The following is a 16,933-nucleotide window of genomic DNA, read 5'->3' as shown; positions in this document are numbered from 1 at the left end:
AGCTAATTTTTATATTTTTAGTAGAGATGGAGTTTCACCGTATTGGCCAGGCTGGTCTCAAACTCCCAACCTTCAGTGATCTGCCTGTCTCAGCATCCCAAAGTGCTTGGATTACAGGCGTGAGCCACTGTGCCTGACCTCAAAAAACATTTTTTAAAATTAGCCAGGCATGGCAGTACATGCGTGTAGTCCTAGCTACTCAGGAGGTTAAGGCGGGAGGATCCCTTGAGCCCAGCAGTTCTAGGCTGCAATGATCTATGATTGTCATCAGCCTGGGTGACAGAATGAGACCCTGTCTCCAAAAAGAAAAAAGAAAGTCCAAAATGCTCCAAAATTCTAAACTTCTAGCAGGCTGGCATGATACTTAGAAGAAATGTTGTTTTTTTTTTTTTTTTTTTTTTTTTGAGACGGAGTCTCGATGTGTCGCCCAGGCTGGAGTGCAGTGGCGCGATCTCGGCTCACTGCAAGCTCCGCCTCCTGGGTTCACGCCATTCTCCCGCCTCAGCCTCCGAGTAGCTGGGACTACAGGCGCCCGCCACCTCGCCCGGCTATTTTTTTGTATTTTTAGTAGAGACGGGGTTTCACCATGTTAGCCAGGATGGTCTCGATCTCCTGACCTCGTGATCCACCCGCCTCGGCCTCCCAAAGTGCTGGGATTACAGGCTTGAGCCACCGAGCCCGGCCAGAAGAAATGTTCATTGGAGCATTTCAGATATTAGATTTTCAGATTTAGAATGTTCATCCAGTAAATATAATGCAGATATTCCAAAATCTGAAACACTTCTGGTCCCAAGTATTTCAGATAAGGGACACTCAACCTGTAATGTCAACTCACATGTGTCAAGGAAAGCAAATATACACCATCAGTGAGAAAAATGCTGAAGAAAGGTGGGGCTTCATTATACACTCAGATTCCTGTACATCTCTGTTAAGTTTTAATAAAAGGTATTTAATTAATAACTTTTTTGGTGTGTTGATTATCCTAAAAGTGCTTTATGAGAATCTGATAAGGATTTGTTTAAAGCTCGTTTTTTTTGGAGCTTATCTATATTAATATAATTTCAAGACTTCAACATTTTTAGAGTCGCCGTTGATTATGTTATGCTGCATTTGTAAGAAATGGTACTGCCCTTAGTATACTCATGGTAAAGGCAGTTGAGAATTACAGTTTTATCTCATTTGAGTTTAGTGCCTTTAAAATTTCTTTCAGGCTGGTCATGGTGGCTCACATCTATAATCCTAGCACTTTGGGAGCCCAAGGCAGGTAGATCACTTGAGCCCAGGAGTTCAAGACCAACCTGGGAAATATGATGAAACCCCATCTCTACAAAAACCCCATCTCAGCTCACTGCAACCTCCACCTCCCAGTTTCAAATTTTTCTACAAAAAACAGCTGGGTATAGTGGTGCACACCTGTAGTCCCAGCTACTACAGCTACTAGAGAGGCTGAGGTGGGAGGATCTTTTGAGTCTGGGAAGTTGAGGCTGCAGTAAGCCACGATCATGCCACTGCACTCCAGCCTGGGTGACAAAGCCAGACCCTGTCTAAAAAAAGAAAAACTGTTTCAAAATAGGCTTGTGGGCCAGGCACGGTGGCTCAAGCCTGTAATCCCGGCACTTTGGGAGGCCGAGACGGGCGGATCACTAGGTCAGGAGATCGAGACCATCCTGGCTAACACAGTGAAACCCCGTCTCTACTAAAAAATACAAAAAACTAGCCAGGCGAGGTGGCGGGCGCCTGTAGTCCCAGCTACTCGGGAGGCTGAGGCAGGAGAATGGCATGAACCCAGGAGGCGGAGCTTGCAGTGAGCTGAGATCCGGCCACTGCACTCCAGCCTGGGCAAGAGAGCCAGACTCTGCTTCAAAAAAAAACAAAAAAAAACAAAATAGGCTTGTGTACTGCTACTGAAATAATTGCTGGTCCTTACAGTAAAGGACTAAAAAATGAAGGAGGAAAAAGTGTGTAATCCATGTCCTAAGTGTCTTCATGCAGAGTATATAAGGAGCTTGTGATTCAGTGTGTGTGGCTTCTGCTTACGCACTCACAAAACCACACACATTTTGTTCATGATTTCCCATAGGTAGACAGTAGCTGTTTGTTAAATGAGCAGATAGACGACATGAAATCCAACAGTGATCCCTGTGCACCCTCAAAGAACTCCTGATTTTTGCTTCATAGCCACAACTTACAGCCACTTAATAGGGAGAATTGAGGTTATAGCCAGTTAGCTCAGCAGCAGTAACACAGTCCTATCTTGAAAAGGTCTTACACATGGCATGTAGTACACAGAGACTCTTCAAGGCAGAATCACAACCACCTGGCTTCTGACTACACAGGCACTACGTTTTGTGGTATTCATAATACCTATTCCAGCTCTAGACCAAAAAGGAGATTAGCATGTATTAAGCATATAATTTTTACCAGATGTCTTATATATCTGGTATACATTCCTAAGAAATAAACCAACTTTTGTTGTGTAACTGTTATATAACCTTAGTAATCATCTTCAGTGTCCAACATTTCAGAAGAGACTCGGCTTATTAAATTGCTTCAAAAGAAAACTTATCAGAAACTTTAGTTCTACTCACAGAAAATAGATGAACTCAATTCCAAAGAATAAAATGGGCCAAAAAAATGTTTATTGAAAATGGTACCTACTTTTTCTTGGAAAATTATGAATTTTTTAAAATTTGAAACATCTTTAACTTTTAGAGGTGAGAGAAGTAGTTCTAGAAAGATGACTCAAGTCACTAACTGAAATTTAGCAGTGTAAATTATCTTTAAAATTTGAAAAGCAATGTTATATAAGTTTTTTTAGGGGTTTCAAGGCAGAATATTACTTTGGGAAACAAAATCATAAAGTGAGGGGAAAACAGAAGTGCTAATTGGCAGTTAATTTGGCATTTAATTTATTTTGATTTACTTTCAGTTCTTTTGAAAGACAATTTGATGTTGTAAAACGAGCAGGGGTTTTGGAACTAAACAAACTTAAATATATATGAAGTGCCTTCTAAATGCCTGCAGAGTTCATTTTCCTTCCCTCTGTTGTTAATCATCTCTTAAGTTTACTCTTACTCTGAAACCCAGCAGGAAGTCCCTGAAAGGAAGGCGGTTTGATTTGTGTTTATCTTTCCCTGCACAAATTTGGTTACCAGAAAATGCCCTTGAAGCCCAGGACAGTCTTCTAGAGAGTATGTGAGCCAGGCAGCAGCTTTGGTGGGGAGGTAATGGGCTGGAATGAGCAGTAGGAAAAGTGCGGTTCTCCTGAGTCCCTAATTCATGCTATATCCTCATTCTGTGTGTAAGGCCAAGCTGTAGGTTCACTCACATATCAATTGCTGTCTCTTAAAAAGAGTACCCTAAAGCCAAGTAGAGGAAATGTTAAATTATCTGGAGTTTTATGTTTACATCGTGATGGATTTTATTATATGCCCTAATTGTAATAATATTCACTAAATCTACAGTGCCTCCTTTTCCTGTATTTTCTAATTGATATAATAACAGCTTTGATTTTTAGCTGTTACTAAAATACCCATTTTGATAAAGTGACTGAGACTCTCAAGGATCCAACAGCAAGCCCACAGTTGCCAGTTAAAAAGGAGTAAGTTGCTGATTGCTAAGCCTGTACTACCATAAGATACTCTTTAGAGAAATCCTTTGATCACATCTATGATTAACTGTGGCCCCTGTGACCTTATGAACTGTTATAATTCTGCCAGCCCCATGGTGATATATTTTGTGTATTCTCACAGAAACTTGCCCCTGGAGTCAGCCAGTTTGCTTATACATGTGTACAAGACCACCCCATTTGGACAAATCAGCAGTTTTGGGAGACAACCTTTTACAATGCAGTGCAGGAACAGGTTCGCTCCCTTTATCTCTCAGCCAAGGAAGACAATCATGCCCCGCATCTGAAGCAAAAGGTAAGAGAGAAGAAAAGAACGCTAATTGTGTGGGATTAGGATTCTGGCTTTAAGGAAAGCAGACCTTCCCAGGGCAAAAAAAAAGCTCTAGCTACTTCCTATCAGTGTATTTGGGTTTTATTTAGGGAGCCCTGTGATATCTTTCTTCTGTTGCTTTCAGACATTATGTTTTTCCATAATAACTTCTTAATTCAGTTCTTCAGCACTAGGATTGTTTTAATATACTTTAATAAATAAGAATTTCCTGGAAATGATTATAGGAAGTTGAATAGAAAGAACAAACCTAGGCCGGGCGCGGTGGCTCACGCCTGTAATCCCAGCACTTTGGGAGGCCGAGGCGGGTGGATCACGAGGTCAGGAGATCGAGACCATCCTGGCTAACACGGCGAAACTCCGTCTCTACTAAAAATACAAAAAATTAGCCGGGCGTGGTGGCGGGCGCCTGTAGTCCCAGCTACTCGGGAGGCTGAGGCAGGAGAATGGCATGAATCTGGGAGGTGGAGCTTGCAGTGAGCCGAGATTGCACCACTGCACTCCAGTCTGGGAGACACAGTGAGACTCCATCTCAAAAAAAAAAAAAAAAAAAAAGAACAAACCTAAAATAACAGGCATACTTCTCTATGCAACTAACTTTCCTGGAGGAATGTCAAATTAAAGTTAATTGACTCCAAAATAAATGTAAAATTTAGTAGTTCTATTTTTTAAAAATGCCAGTAATAAATCTAGGTCTTCTTCTAGGAATATTCTATATGTTTCTCTCTGTTTCATCAGCATAAAATATTTTTATGAAAAATATCAGAAAATATGTTAAAATCAAGGAAATTGTTTTTAATTTGAAAGAGTAGTTTTAAATACTCTGAAAGTTTAAAATATCATTTACTAGCTCTCTGGTTTGGGTCAAGTCATGTTACTTCACTGTGCCTTATTTCCTCACTGGTAAAATGGATATGATTATTATGAGATTTTAGTGTCTAATATATAAAGTGCATTGAAGAGTACCTGGCATGCAGTAATAATAAGTGTTAGAAATTATCCTCATGAATTGAATTTAAAGCAGCCTTAAAGGCTGATTATCATTATACTTCAGAAATTTATTGGGCTTTGGGGGTGCTTTCGATAATTTTTTAAGCAGCTGTAATGTTAATATTGACACATCTCGAAAGAATTCATGGAGCAAACACATGTCACTGCTGCTTTGCCAGCCATTCTAAAGAAGTCTATCCCGGAGCCAGCCCTAGGTTAAGTACAAGTGAGACCATAGACATACCAGCTCTTCACAAGCTATAAGGTGCTTTGCTGCTGCTTCCTGAGGTTTGTCACATAGTTCCACTCAAGGCCTGTTGGATCTGGGAAAGAAGACTAGGTTTTGTTTTGTGGTTGTTATGTTTTGTTTATGTTTTCATTTTTGCTGATGTAAGCATTTAATAGAATAGTTATTTAAAACATCTATGTTTTTTAAGCTCACCTGAAGTGATGGTTCTCTTTTGGATTGTGTTGCTTTATTTTTTAGGATAAGCTTCCTGATAACCAATATCAGGAGAAGACAGCAATGGACCTGGCAGCTGAGCAACTACGCCTTTGGCCTACCCTGAGCAAGTTAACTCAGCAAGAGCTAGTGCAACATGAGGAAAGCACTGTCTTTAGTCAGGCCATTCACTTTGCAAACCTCATGGTGAACCTGCTAGTTCCACTTGACACAAGTAAAAACAAGCTCCTAAGAACATCAGCACCAGGTGACTGGGAGAGCGGAAGCAACAGCATTGTCACAAACAGGTACCAAAATGTGAACACACAAACCCTCCTCCTACTCTTCTTGGGACCAGTCTTGGCTTGACAGATAATATTAAACATTTTGAGCAAATACTGCTCAAATTTTAACATATTTGATTATTAACATATTGACATATTTCAAAAGTTAACCATTAACATATTTCAAAAGTTAACCATTTTTTCCTCACCTTTGGACTTTTTCAGCTTTTCTCTCTAAAAGATTCACTTCATCCTACTATTCTTAACCACTTCCCACACTCTCTTCTTTTTTATGACCTAATTTTTCCAAGTGTCTCACCCATTACTGATCCAGCCCTTTAGTTACTGTCTGCCAAAGCAATTTACAGAAATCATTCCAGAGAAATTAGTGAGCACCTTCTTGCAAAAGTGACTGTTTTTTTCTCAGCCCTCCTTTTCCTCAACCTTATAGTCATATCCTCAACCATGCCTTCCGTGTCTCTACCCTCCAGTGACTTCTCATACCACTGAAACTAAAACCCAAATGGGTTGCAGTTTACTCAGAGAGTGATAAATCCTGGCAAGAGAAAGGTTCATAGGACAGTTTGGTCCTTACATACCGAAGACTATGCCTGTTGCTGAGAAAAATTCTCTTACTTTGCCTACCAGGAAACATGTTCCTCAGTTGCCAAATTGCCAAAGATAGCCATATTACTTGGTCTCTATGTAATAATTAACTTGGGAGGACAGGTTGCTTTAGAAGGCCCAGGTAGTCCATAATAAACGAGAGAATCCTGTTTTGCTTTATTTTCTGTGGTTCCTGGGTTCCTTTTGGGAGAGTGACAAAAGGTATTCCTTACAGAAACAAATCTGGGTCCAAAGGATAATGCCTGACAGTAGTTTCCAAATGTAGACAAGTAGAACGTTGTGTTTTATCACCATGACTTACCAAGGAGCCATGGAGTTAAGTGAGCCTTCTACTTGAGTAGACATCTCTTTGATCATATTTCAATTGCTATGTAAATTGACTACTATATAGTAGTCATTTGTTGCATTTGAGTACTGACCATGATTTCTTTCCTTGACTGTCTTAGTATTGCAGGAAGTGTAGCTGAGAGCTATGATACAGAGAGTGGGTTTGAAGATTCAGAGAATAATGACATTGCCAATTCTGTTGTGCGATTCATTACCCGATTTATTGACAAAGTTTGTACAGAGAGTGGAGTTACTCAGGATCACATCAAGAGCCTTCATTGCATGATACCAGGTAATCATTTTGCAGATATTAGAGAATCAGAATATTGGAGATTATTGAGTTTCAGCATAAAACCTGGCAATACGTGTCTTCCATATAGTTCAGCCATGCTATTTATTTATTTTCTGATTAGTTTTTAAAATGTTTTTAAATTGTTGTAAAATACATATATAACATAAAACAATCTAAGTGTACAATTCAGTGGCATTAATTACATTTACAATGTTGTGCAGCCATCACTATTATCTATTTCTAAAACTTTTTTATTACCCCAAACACTCTACCCATTAAGCAATAACTCCTGTTTCCCCATCCTGCAGCCCCTGGTAGCTTCTAATGTATTTTCTGTCTCTATAAAGTGCCTGTTCTAGATATTTCACATAAGTGGACTTAGATGCTATTTGTACTTTCGGGTTTGGTTTATTTCACTTAGCATAATGTTTTTAAGGTTCATACGTGTTGTGGCATGTATCAGAATTTTATTCCTTTTTATGGCTGAGTAATTTTCCATGGTATAGCTGTCCCACATTTTATCCATTCATCTGTTGATGGACATTTGAGTTGTTTCTCCTTCCCTTTTAGCTATTATAAATAATAATACATGAATATCCACATACAAGTATCTATTTGAGTCCTTACTTTCATTTCTTTGGGGTATGTATGTAGAAGTGGAACTGCTGGGTCATAATGGTAATTCTCTTTAACTTTTTTGAGGAACCAGTAAACTTTAATTAACTTTTAATTCTAAAATATCCAGAATTTATTTTTATTCTGCTTGTCTGTGTTCTTTCATTTTGAATACTCTGACTCATCCTAGGAATTGTAGCTATGCACATTGAGACCCTGGAAGCAGTACATCGAGAAAGCAGAAGACTTCCACCTATTCAGAAGGTAGTAATTCCAGACTACATGCTTTCAGGGTATAGCCTCTCTTCTTAAAAACAAACGATAGACTGCTGTGTGCCAGGAAAGTGTGTTCGCCTAACCTTTTACAGACACTAGCTCCAGTTTTAATGATATGTTAAACTTTCAGAGGAGTTTGTCATATAGAACCTTATAAAAAGGATACTGAAATAGGAACAGAATCTTTTCTTGGATTCAACAAAGGAGTGATAATAACCTCTCATTGAGTCTACTTTTATAGGCAGGGCATAAATTAGGAACATTTCTAACCTCTAAGCCCAACCCAAGATTTTATTTTGTGCCTATTTTCTCCCCCTCCCCCACCCCTAAAAAAGGATTTAAGGCAATTATCATAAAAAACCCAGGTTTCTGAATCTGACTATACATCCCAAACAGCTGGAAAGTCTATTAAAAATTCAGAGTCCTGGACCCAACCCCACCCTCCTGAATCGGAGTACCTCAGGACATATCTGGGAATCTGTATTTTAACAAGGCTCTCAGATGAGTACTTTGTAGTCTGGTGCCAGTAGACTATGGTTCAGGACCCTGTTGCCTATATAACAGAACTTTATAATAGAACAAAAACAAATTGAGGCCAGAAGCCATGGCTCAAGCCTATAATCCCAACACTTTGATAGTCCGAGGCAGGCAGATGACTTGAGCCAGGAGTTTGAGACCAGCCTGGGCAACATGATGAAACCCCATCTCTTCAAAAAATAATTTAAAAGTTAGCCAACTATGGTAGTGTTATCTGTAGTTCCAGATACTCAGGAGGCCGAGGTGGGAGGATCACTTGAGGCCAAGAGGTTGAGGCTGCAGTGAACTGAGATCATGTCATTGCACTCCAGTCTGGGTGACAGAGCAAGACCCAGTCTCATAAACAAATAAATAAATAAATAAGTAAATTCATTTCATTCATTCATTCATTCATTCATTCATTCATTCATAGGAGCGAGCAGAAGCCAGATAGGTAGGAATATAATTCTAACAGAAACCTGAGACATACTGATTATTATACTTTGGCTTTACATTTAGCTCTAAAGTCACTAGAGCCAACAAAAAGAATACTGCTGATTAGTTTTTATTGCTTAGTAAAAAATAAGTATATTAGACATTCAGGAGAGGTTTTTTTTCCTAGCCCTAAACTCTTCAGAGGAATGTATTATGTGGTTACTGAGTCAGAATTTCCTGAGTTGTGTAAATGTTCATTACGTGGCCAAGAAGGACAGGTCTTGATAAAAGCTCCTCCGTATTTTTTTTTTTTTCAAAAACAGAAATAATAATGTCCAAATAATATCAAAAGTAATAATGTTTTTTGTATAAATTTGAGCATAAAAGAAATACACATTGTACAAAGTGAAAGTCCCTTGTAGTCCTCCCTATACTACCTCCACCTCCACTCTTAACTATGATACCATTGCCTTTAATAGTTTAGTTCACAGTCTTACAATTCCTTTTCTTTTTCCAGAAATGAGATTATAATGTACATACTGGTTTCTAACTTGCTTTTTTAACTTATCAATGTATTCTGGATTTTTTTTTTTTTTTTCCCAGAGATGGAGTCTTGCTTTGTCACCCAGGCTGGAGTGCAGTGGCACGATCTTGGCTCACTGCAACCTCTCCTTCCCAGGTTCAAGCAATTCTCCTGCCTCAGCCTCATGAGTAGCTGGGATTACAGGCACCTGCCACCACACCCAGCTAATTTTTGTATTTTTAGTAGAGGCAGGGTTTCACCATGTTGGCCAGGCTGGTCTCGAACTCCTGATCTCAAGTGATCCACCTGCCTTGGCCTCCCAAAGTGCTGGGTTTACAGGCATGAGCCACCGCACCAGGCCTTCTGAATATTTTTCCATGTTAACACATATAGATCTATGTCATATTTTAAAGGTTACAGAATGTTTCATTGAATGAATATTTCAGATATTTGAGTTGTTTCCCACTGATTTTACTTTTAGACAGTTCTGCAAAGAATCCTCCCACATTTGGATGTATAAACTTCAGTTCTGCCTCTTACCAAATCAGCTTTCTCATGTGACTATCTGGGAAGTCTGGCTTAAGATTTTTAGGTCTATAATTGAAAAGATCACCATGGTCTGAGTATTAGAAACTCCACAAAAGTTGTGTTTACAATACTTTCTCTAGCCAGGTATGGTGGCTCATGCCTGTAATCCTAGCACTTTGGGAGGCTGGGGCAGGAGTATTGCTTGAGGCCAGGAGTTTGAGACCAGCCTGGGCAATGTAGCAGGATCCCGTCTGTACAAAAAAATTTAAAAATCAGCCAGGCATAGTGGTGCATGCCTGTAGTCTCAGCTACTCAGGAGGCTGAGGTCAGAGGATCTTTTGAGCCCAGGAGTTTGATGCTGCAGTGAACTATGATTGCACTACTGTATTCTAGGCTGGGCAACAGAGCATGACCCTGTCTCCAAAAATCAATCAATTTGTCAATCAGTCAATCAATCTTTTTCTGTTGTAAGCCCAAGATTCTTAGACCTGCTCTGCTGCCAGGAGAGGAAATTGTCTGTGAGGGTCTTCGAGTCTTACTGGATCCTGATGGAAGAGAAGAAGCTACTGGAGGTCTTCTTGGAGGCCCTCAGCTCCTGCCAGCAGAAGGAGCCTTGTTCCTCACCACATACAGAATTCTCTTCAGAGGAACCCCCCATGATCAGTTAGGTATGACTCAATATGCCATCAGAACATGGATATCTGTGTGGTACATGAGGTTTCGATCCCATCTGTGCACAGTGATTTGCAGATCATTTTAAATCCAAAGTAAGCTTTTTGTCACACAGGTATTTTGGTGAAATACTTTAGATGAACAGAGCTAATGATAATTTGGGTCATAGTTTTTTACTTGAAGAAAAAAGGGTTGTCTTCTAAACAATAAATCAAGGGTTCATTTGCTGAAATGATCATAATTTCATGGGGCAGAGTATTATAACTTACTAGAGATATTCACTCTAACTGCTGAATATATTCCTTGCTGGTTTGTCTCCGCTTTCTGAGTCCTACAGTTAACTGTAAAACTAAGGTCTTGCAGATACTTGAACCTTTTTGTGGAAGGATATGCTAACCATCACAAGGTTGTCCAGCACCAATCCCACTTCCCTCTTATTCCATTCCAATTAACCCCACTTCCCTTTTGGCAGACAACTTCTCTTCTACTTGCCAAACTCCTATAACTTCTATTTCTATTTTCTACTATTCAGTACAGCCTTCTATATTAGAAAGGAATAGCATGCCCTACCAGAAGTAATCTACATTATCTTCTTAAAGTCACTATAGTCTGTATGTAAAATGCTCTTGTTGATAGGAAAAGCACATAAGTAAGACTTTTGGGCAAAACAATAGGACTCCAAGTCAGAGCTCAGTGACTTAAGTCACTTAACATTTCTGTACTTTATTTTCCTCTTTTATAAAATTGGGAGATTGGGCTTTCTTTGGTGATAATTCAGTGGTTCTTAACGTTGACTACATATTTGAATTATCTGGGAATCTTTAAAAAAAAATACCAGTTTCTGGGCCCAACCCTCAAACAATTGAATTAGAATCTGAAGCAGTAGAAATAGGGAGACCCAGGTATCTGTGTATTTCTTTAGCCCCACAAGTGATTGTGATTGAGAACCATTGGGCTAAATGGTCACTAAAGTGCCTTTCTCCTCTGAAATTATGTATTTAGTAGCATTTGATGAGTATGCACTATGTGCTACTCATTTGTTGGACAATTGAATTCAGATATATAAAATGTATTCTCTTTTAAATCTTAACAGTTGCATTATCCCTAGGTTGAATAGAATCAAGATGATTTAGTATATCAGTCATAAAAGACTGCTTACCATATAATGTGCAACAAGTTCGTAAAATTAAACAAGAAAAGATGAATTTGTAAGAACAGTTCTGCTTATTTTGAAAAAGTGAAAAGGAGAAAAAATGTCTTAGCCCACTCCTTCATATTGCTCTACACAAATTGTATTTGAAAGTAAACGTACTTTTAAAAGAAACCATACAGTACTTACCATTTTTTATAGTAGGACTTTTGTGAGATTAATGGCCATAAACATACATTTTGGACACATAAACATGTGATACTTACATGGTCATTTAAATTGCTGTAATTTATTTTAAAGTCATGCTTAGTGTGAAATCTCATATTCTCTGGCTTTTTCCTTTCAAATTTTGGATTAATTTCACTTAGGAAAATTATTTTTGTCAAAGAAAATATTTTTATTTCCTTTTAAATTTCTAATTTAAAATTTCTCCTTTAATGACACATCTAAATATTATAATTTTACATGTTATATAAATGTAGGTGTTAAATACATCCTAGAACTTAAATCCTATGTACATCCTGACTTTGCTTAGCCTCTGGATATGAGCTTGATGTAAAAAGATAGTCAGAATTTTTCTAGATTACAGGTTGATAGATCCAGGGAATTAGGATTCTGATTATAATAAATGAAGAAATGTATGGGCTGTTAAATAAGATGAACCTAGTTCACATCTCCCCACCTCCTCCCCACCCTGGCTTACTAGCTGGGAGGCCTTGTTCATTGCCACTCCTGTTATGTTCCTCTACCACTGCCTAAAATGCTCTTCCTTTCCCTTCTGCAAATCCAGATTCTACACTTCCTTTAAAGCTCAGCTTCTCCCTCACTTCTCCCAGAAATCATTTTCTATCCATCTAGCATGCAGAGATCCTTCTCTGAAATATTTAAATCCCTGTAGTCTGTTCCCTCAAACGTAAGAGCTAACCACATATTATTATATTCTGCATGTGACTCTCCTCCCACGGGAAATTGGAAGCTCTTCAAGGGAGGTCTTGAGTGTGCTACTTTTTTCTAGACTCTCATCTTCGTAACCTCAGGTACTTGATAAATAATTATTTATATTTTCCCATGTTTGCTTTAATAAACTCCTAAAAATCTTGCGCCTAAGTCCAGGCTTGTTTTCCAAAGTCACACATATATAGTAAAACACCTTTTACCATATATGGAAACAAACTTTAAAAACCTGTTCTCTTTTGCTTCATCCTTACATTAAATATCTTGGATGTCTTTTCAATACTTGAGGAGTACTTTTTTTTTTTTTTTTGTACAAAACCTCCCTTCCTATAAAATTGCCTTGAACCAGGTGATCTTGTGTGGCACACAGTAGGTTGGGGAGATAGAAAGAATGAAGGCAGTCAGGCTGTGACAGTTTCTTCACTCCAGGAAAGGATTCTGTCTCAGGAGTGGCAAGTCACTTGTCTCTAACTTCTCAGATTTCCAAGAATTCCAGTTCTTGCTTCATTCCTTCTGGTCAAGGATCCCTTCTATTGCCTCCTATGCTAATTGTGTGAAATGTAAGCACTTGCCGCTCCTGAGACATAATCCTTTCCTGGAGTGAAGGGCACTTTCTTTCACTGCATCCCTGGGCAGTGTCCTCTTCAAATACATTTCTCCAGCTGTGACTGATGAAGTGAGCAGTAGACACTCTAGAAGCGAGCTATAAAGTGTTGTTGCTAAAGCTGTGTCCTGTCTGTTTACAGTGGGTGAGCAGACAGTTGTGCGGAGCTTTCCCATTGCCTCCATCACCAAGGAGAAGAAGATTACAATGCAGAACCAACTACAGCAGAACATGCAAGAAGGACTGCAGATCACATCAGCATCTTTTCAGGTATTAAAAAAGGAAGCCATTGTTTTACTATTCAAAAATTTTCAAAAGTCAAATGATATTGTGGCCATTTTCTGTGGTCATGTGCTCAGAAGTTACGAGGATGAGAATGGGGAAGATCATAGGCTCTGAGAGGGTAATCATCAACTCAGTAAACTCATGAATGGTATTGGATTTAATCCCTGGAGCCCCTTAGTGAACTCAGAGTACCAACAGATACTAAATAATGAGTGATCTTAGAAACTTAGACACATACAATTGGTTCTTATTCTTTCCCAAGTTATACCTCAGTACCTGTTTGATGAAGCCTTTAGATAAAAAGCAGTTGTCTTGGCAACTATTTTGAAGGAAACGCCCTGTGGCTGTTCTGTGGAGAGAGAAAAAGTATAGCTAGGGCTAAAGTTCTATTGGTACTAGTTGCATACCCCTGATAAAGCAAGAGGTTTCCCAGGGGTTTATGACTATGTCAGAACTTTGTAGAATTACTGATGCAAACCAGACCCTGGAAGAAGTGACCTTTTCTTAGTTTTTCCTTTTTTTAAATTCTCAGTTTGTAATATTTTGCTTTTCTTATTCTTCATCACTTTTCAGATTTCAGTTCTTGCCTCATACCTTCTAGTCAAGGATCTCTCCTATTGGCTTCTGTGCTAATTGTGTGAAATGTAAGGCTGCTGATCTTTAGGCTCCAGACCTCTCATCACCTGAAAACATTGGCTGCCTAAGGATTTCCTCACTGTTCCAACTTCCAAAGAACTCCACACTTGAATATTGCCTAGCTGTACTGATTAGGATTCTAGTCAAATGGATTTTTTTTCTTCCTACATTTGTTGTATCTGGGTAGGAAGAGTCCTTATTAGGCCAAACTCTCTATCTGGAACCAACCAGTTGAGAAATGAGAAGGGCATGTTTGCTAGTACAATTCCCTATCCCATTGTAGAAGAAATAATCTTAAAGAAACTGACTTGAAGATACATGATTTTCCTTGCCAACTAGCCATTTATGGCAAGTAAACCTTTTTGAGCCTTTTATTTTTAAAAATTTAAAAATTGTGTGCATGTTATCCAAAGTCCCTTCAACCTCCAGTCTTGCCATTTTGTGTTATTATATTCTGTTGTTTGGGGGAAAGTTGCCTGGAAATCCTTAATGCTTCTTTTGTGTTTAATCTCTTTTGCTTCTAGTTGATTAAGGTAGCATTTGATGAAGAAGTCAGTCCAGAAGTAGTAGAGATCTTTAAGAAACAGCTGATGAAGTTCCGTTATCCTCAGTCCATTTTCAGCACCTTTGCTTTTGCTGCTGGACAGACTACCCCACAAATAATTTTACCAAAACAGAAGGAAAAGAACACTTCTTTTCGGTAAGAAGAAAGACGAGTCTGTTAATTTCAGCCCTCCCATAATTGATTGCAAAAGGAGTGACCTATCCTTTGTGTCCAGGTGTAAGCAATTGCTCTTTTCATTCACTGTTCTGTTTCTGTCAAGCCCATGGGGCCAAGATCATAAAGTTATAGAACAGCAGCATTGATAAATGTAGCAAGTTTCAAACACTAAAAGCTATCAGAGGCTTTGACTGTCATGTCCATTGCTCACAATCCTTTTTTAGAATGTGAAATTCTATTTTCTCTTTTTTCCGTATTGATCACTTTCTAAATGCTTTTGACCAATTCCTTCAGCTTTTATTAATATCCAGGCCCAGTGGACAGATTTGCTTTTATCTAGAAACAGGAGGCTTTATTTTCTGTTTTACATCACTCTTTTGAACCTTCCAAACTTACAGAAAATTCGTAACAGTAGTACAAAGAATTTCTGTATATATTTTACCCAGATTCACCAATAGTTTCTACTTTGGTCCATTTGTTTATCATTCTCTCTTTTATATATACACGTATTTTTTTTTTGAGCCATTTGAGTTAGATATAAGATGTCCCTTTATCCTTAAGTACATCACATAAATACGTTAACTAATGTATTTATCCTTAAATATATTTCCTAAGAACAAAGACATTATCTTTTTATTTGTTTTATTTTTTAAATTTATTTATTATACTTTAAGTTCTGGAATACATGTGCAGAACACACAGGTTTGTTACATAGGTATACATGTGCCATGGTGGTTTGCTACACCCATCAACCCGTCATCTAGGTTTTAAGCCCCGCATGCATTAGGTATTTGTCCTAATGCCCTCTCTCCCCTTGCCCAACATTATCTTACATAAGCACAGTAATCAATACCGGAAAATTTAATTAATATAAAACTTTTACCTAACCCAGAGTCTATATTCACATTGTGTTAATGATCCTTTTTTAGTTTAGAACCTAAACTTTTTTATTCCTGGTCCAGGATCTAATCCAGGATCAGGCATTGCATTTGGTTGTCATATTTCTTTAGTATGAACCCTTATTTTCTAGAAAGTTTTTAGAAATTTATGTTGAAAATTTTAAACTTCAGTTATTACAAAATAACAATTGTTTTAAGTTATCTTCCATCAGTGATAAAATATAAGGGCTAAAATTTCATTCATTGTTAACCATGTAGAATGTGGGCATCTGCCAATAAAAATTATAATACTAGGGAGAGCTTTACAGACTTTGGAAAAGAGGCCTTTCCTTTTGCCTGAAAGAAGGGTAGATTGGGGATTATAGAAGATTTGAGGTTTCAGACAGTATATTATTTCTCAGTTGCACAGCTAGCCACCTGTATTACCTGGTAAGCAAAGGAGACCAGAAATATCCAGGTATGGTATGCTGAAGCATGACCAAGTTCCTAGGGATTTACAGCAGTGGACCAAGCATCTTGTCTTAGCACCATAGGGTTGCAGAGGAGCCTATGATGTTTGTTATCTCAGCCTTCAATGGAAGAGACAAAGCTTTGTGTGATATTTTATATTTACAAACTATCAGAAACATGTATATTTATATTAGTTTCAGAAATGTATACCTGTATCAAGCCTGTTGTATCAGCTGCAACAGAGATATAGCAATTTGAAAATTTTAAGAGTTGCCTGGGTATATGAAACAAAAGATATAGCTTTGGCTGGGAAAAAATTTCAAAACTCCCATAGAGTTTAAGTTATACCTGGTGTTACAGCTCTTTTGGAATTTGTCTAGCGGGCTTTCCATTTTTTGCCAGAAAGCCCACTAATAAAAATTTAAAAATAAAAATAAAAGTTATACAAGTGACTTACAATAGGTTTAATTTAGCAAATATCAGTATTTTATGCTTCCCAGCAGTTATCTCAAACTTGTTTCATAACCTTCAGGTTTACATTGCAAATAACTAAAGACGGAGTCTGGTGAAACTGACCATAAAAGAAGCCTTATCACTTTTTACTGAATGGCAGGAAAACACCAGAAGAGTTCTTTGTGATAGAGAAGAATATAATCAAGAACAGTCTTCAGAATCTTCACCTCCAACTGATTAGTCAGGAAATAGGTTCTCTGTTTAATTCTCTGGATTGCCTAGATTTTCTGTCAGCAAG

General features: G+C 38.2%; 1 protein-coding gene and 1 non-coding gene across 9 annotated transcripts in view; both read left to right on the top strand.

Annotated features, from left to right (window-relative positions):
• The window catches only part of SBF2 (SET binding factor 2), a 517,824-nt gene that overhangs the window by 434,662 nt on the left and 66,229 nt on the right, over positions 1-16,933 (top strand). For all 8 annotated transcript variants that reach the window (XM_003910236.3, XM_017948646.1, XM_009186612.2 and 5 more), the window contains 7 exons: positions 3,753-3,923; positions 5,434-5,696; positions 6,746-6,918; positions 7,724-7,797; positions 10,284-10,479; positions 13,334-13,461; positions 14,637-14,812. In XM_003910236.3, the coding sequence (XP_003910285.3) occupies positions 3,753-3,923; positions 5,434-5,696; positions 6,746-6,918; positions 7,724-7,797; positions 10,284-10,479; positions 13,334-13,461; positions 14,637-14,812 (1,181 nt within the window). The remainder of the gene's footprint in view (positions 1-3,752; positions 3,924-5,433; positions 5,697-6,745; positions 6,919-7,723; positions 7,798-10,283; positions 10,480-13,333; positions 13,462-14,636; positions 14,813-16,933) is intronic.
• On the top strand, positions 16,532-16,593 carry LOC116269866. Its single transcript, XR_004177680.1, has one exon. It is a non-coding gene; the product is annotated as a U7 small nuclear RNA (small nuclear RNA).

The sequence above is a fragment of the Papio anubis genome, chromosome 12 (assembly GCF_008728515.1).
Source record: "Papio anubis isolate 15944 chromosome 12, Panubis1.0, whole genome shotgun sequence".
Lineage (NCBI taxonomy): Eukaryota > Metazoa > Chordata > Mammalia > Primates > Cercopithecidae > Papio > Papio anubis.
This window is presented reverse-complemented; position numbering and strand designations above follow the sequence as displayed.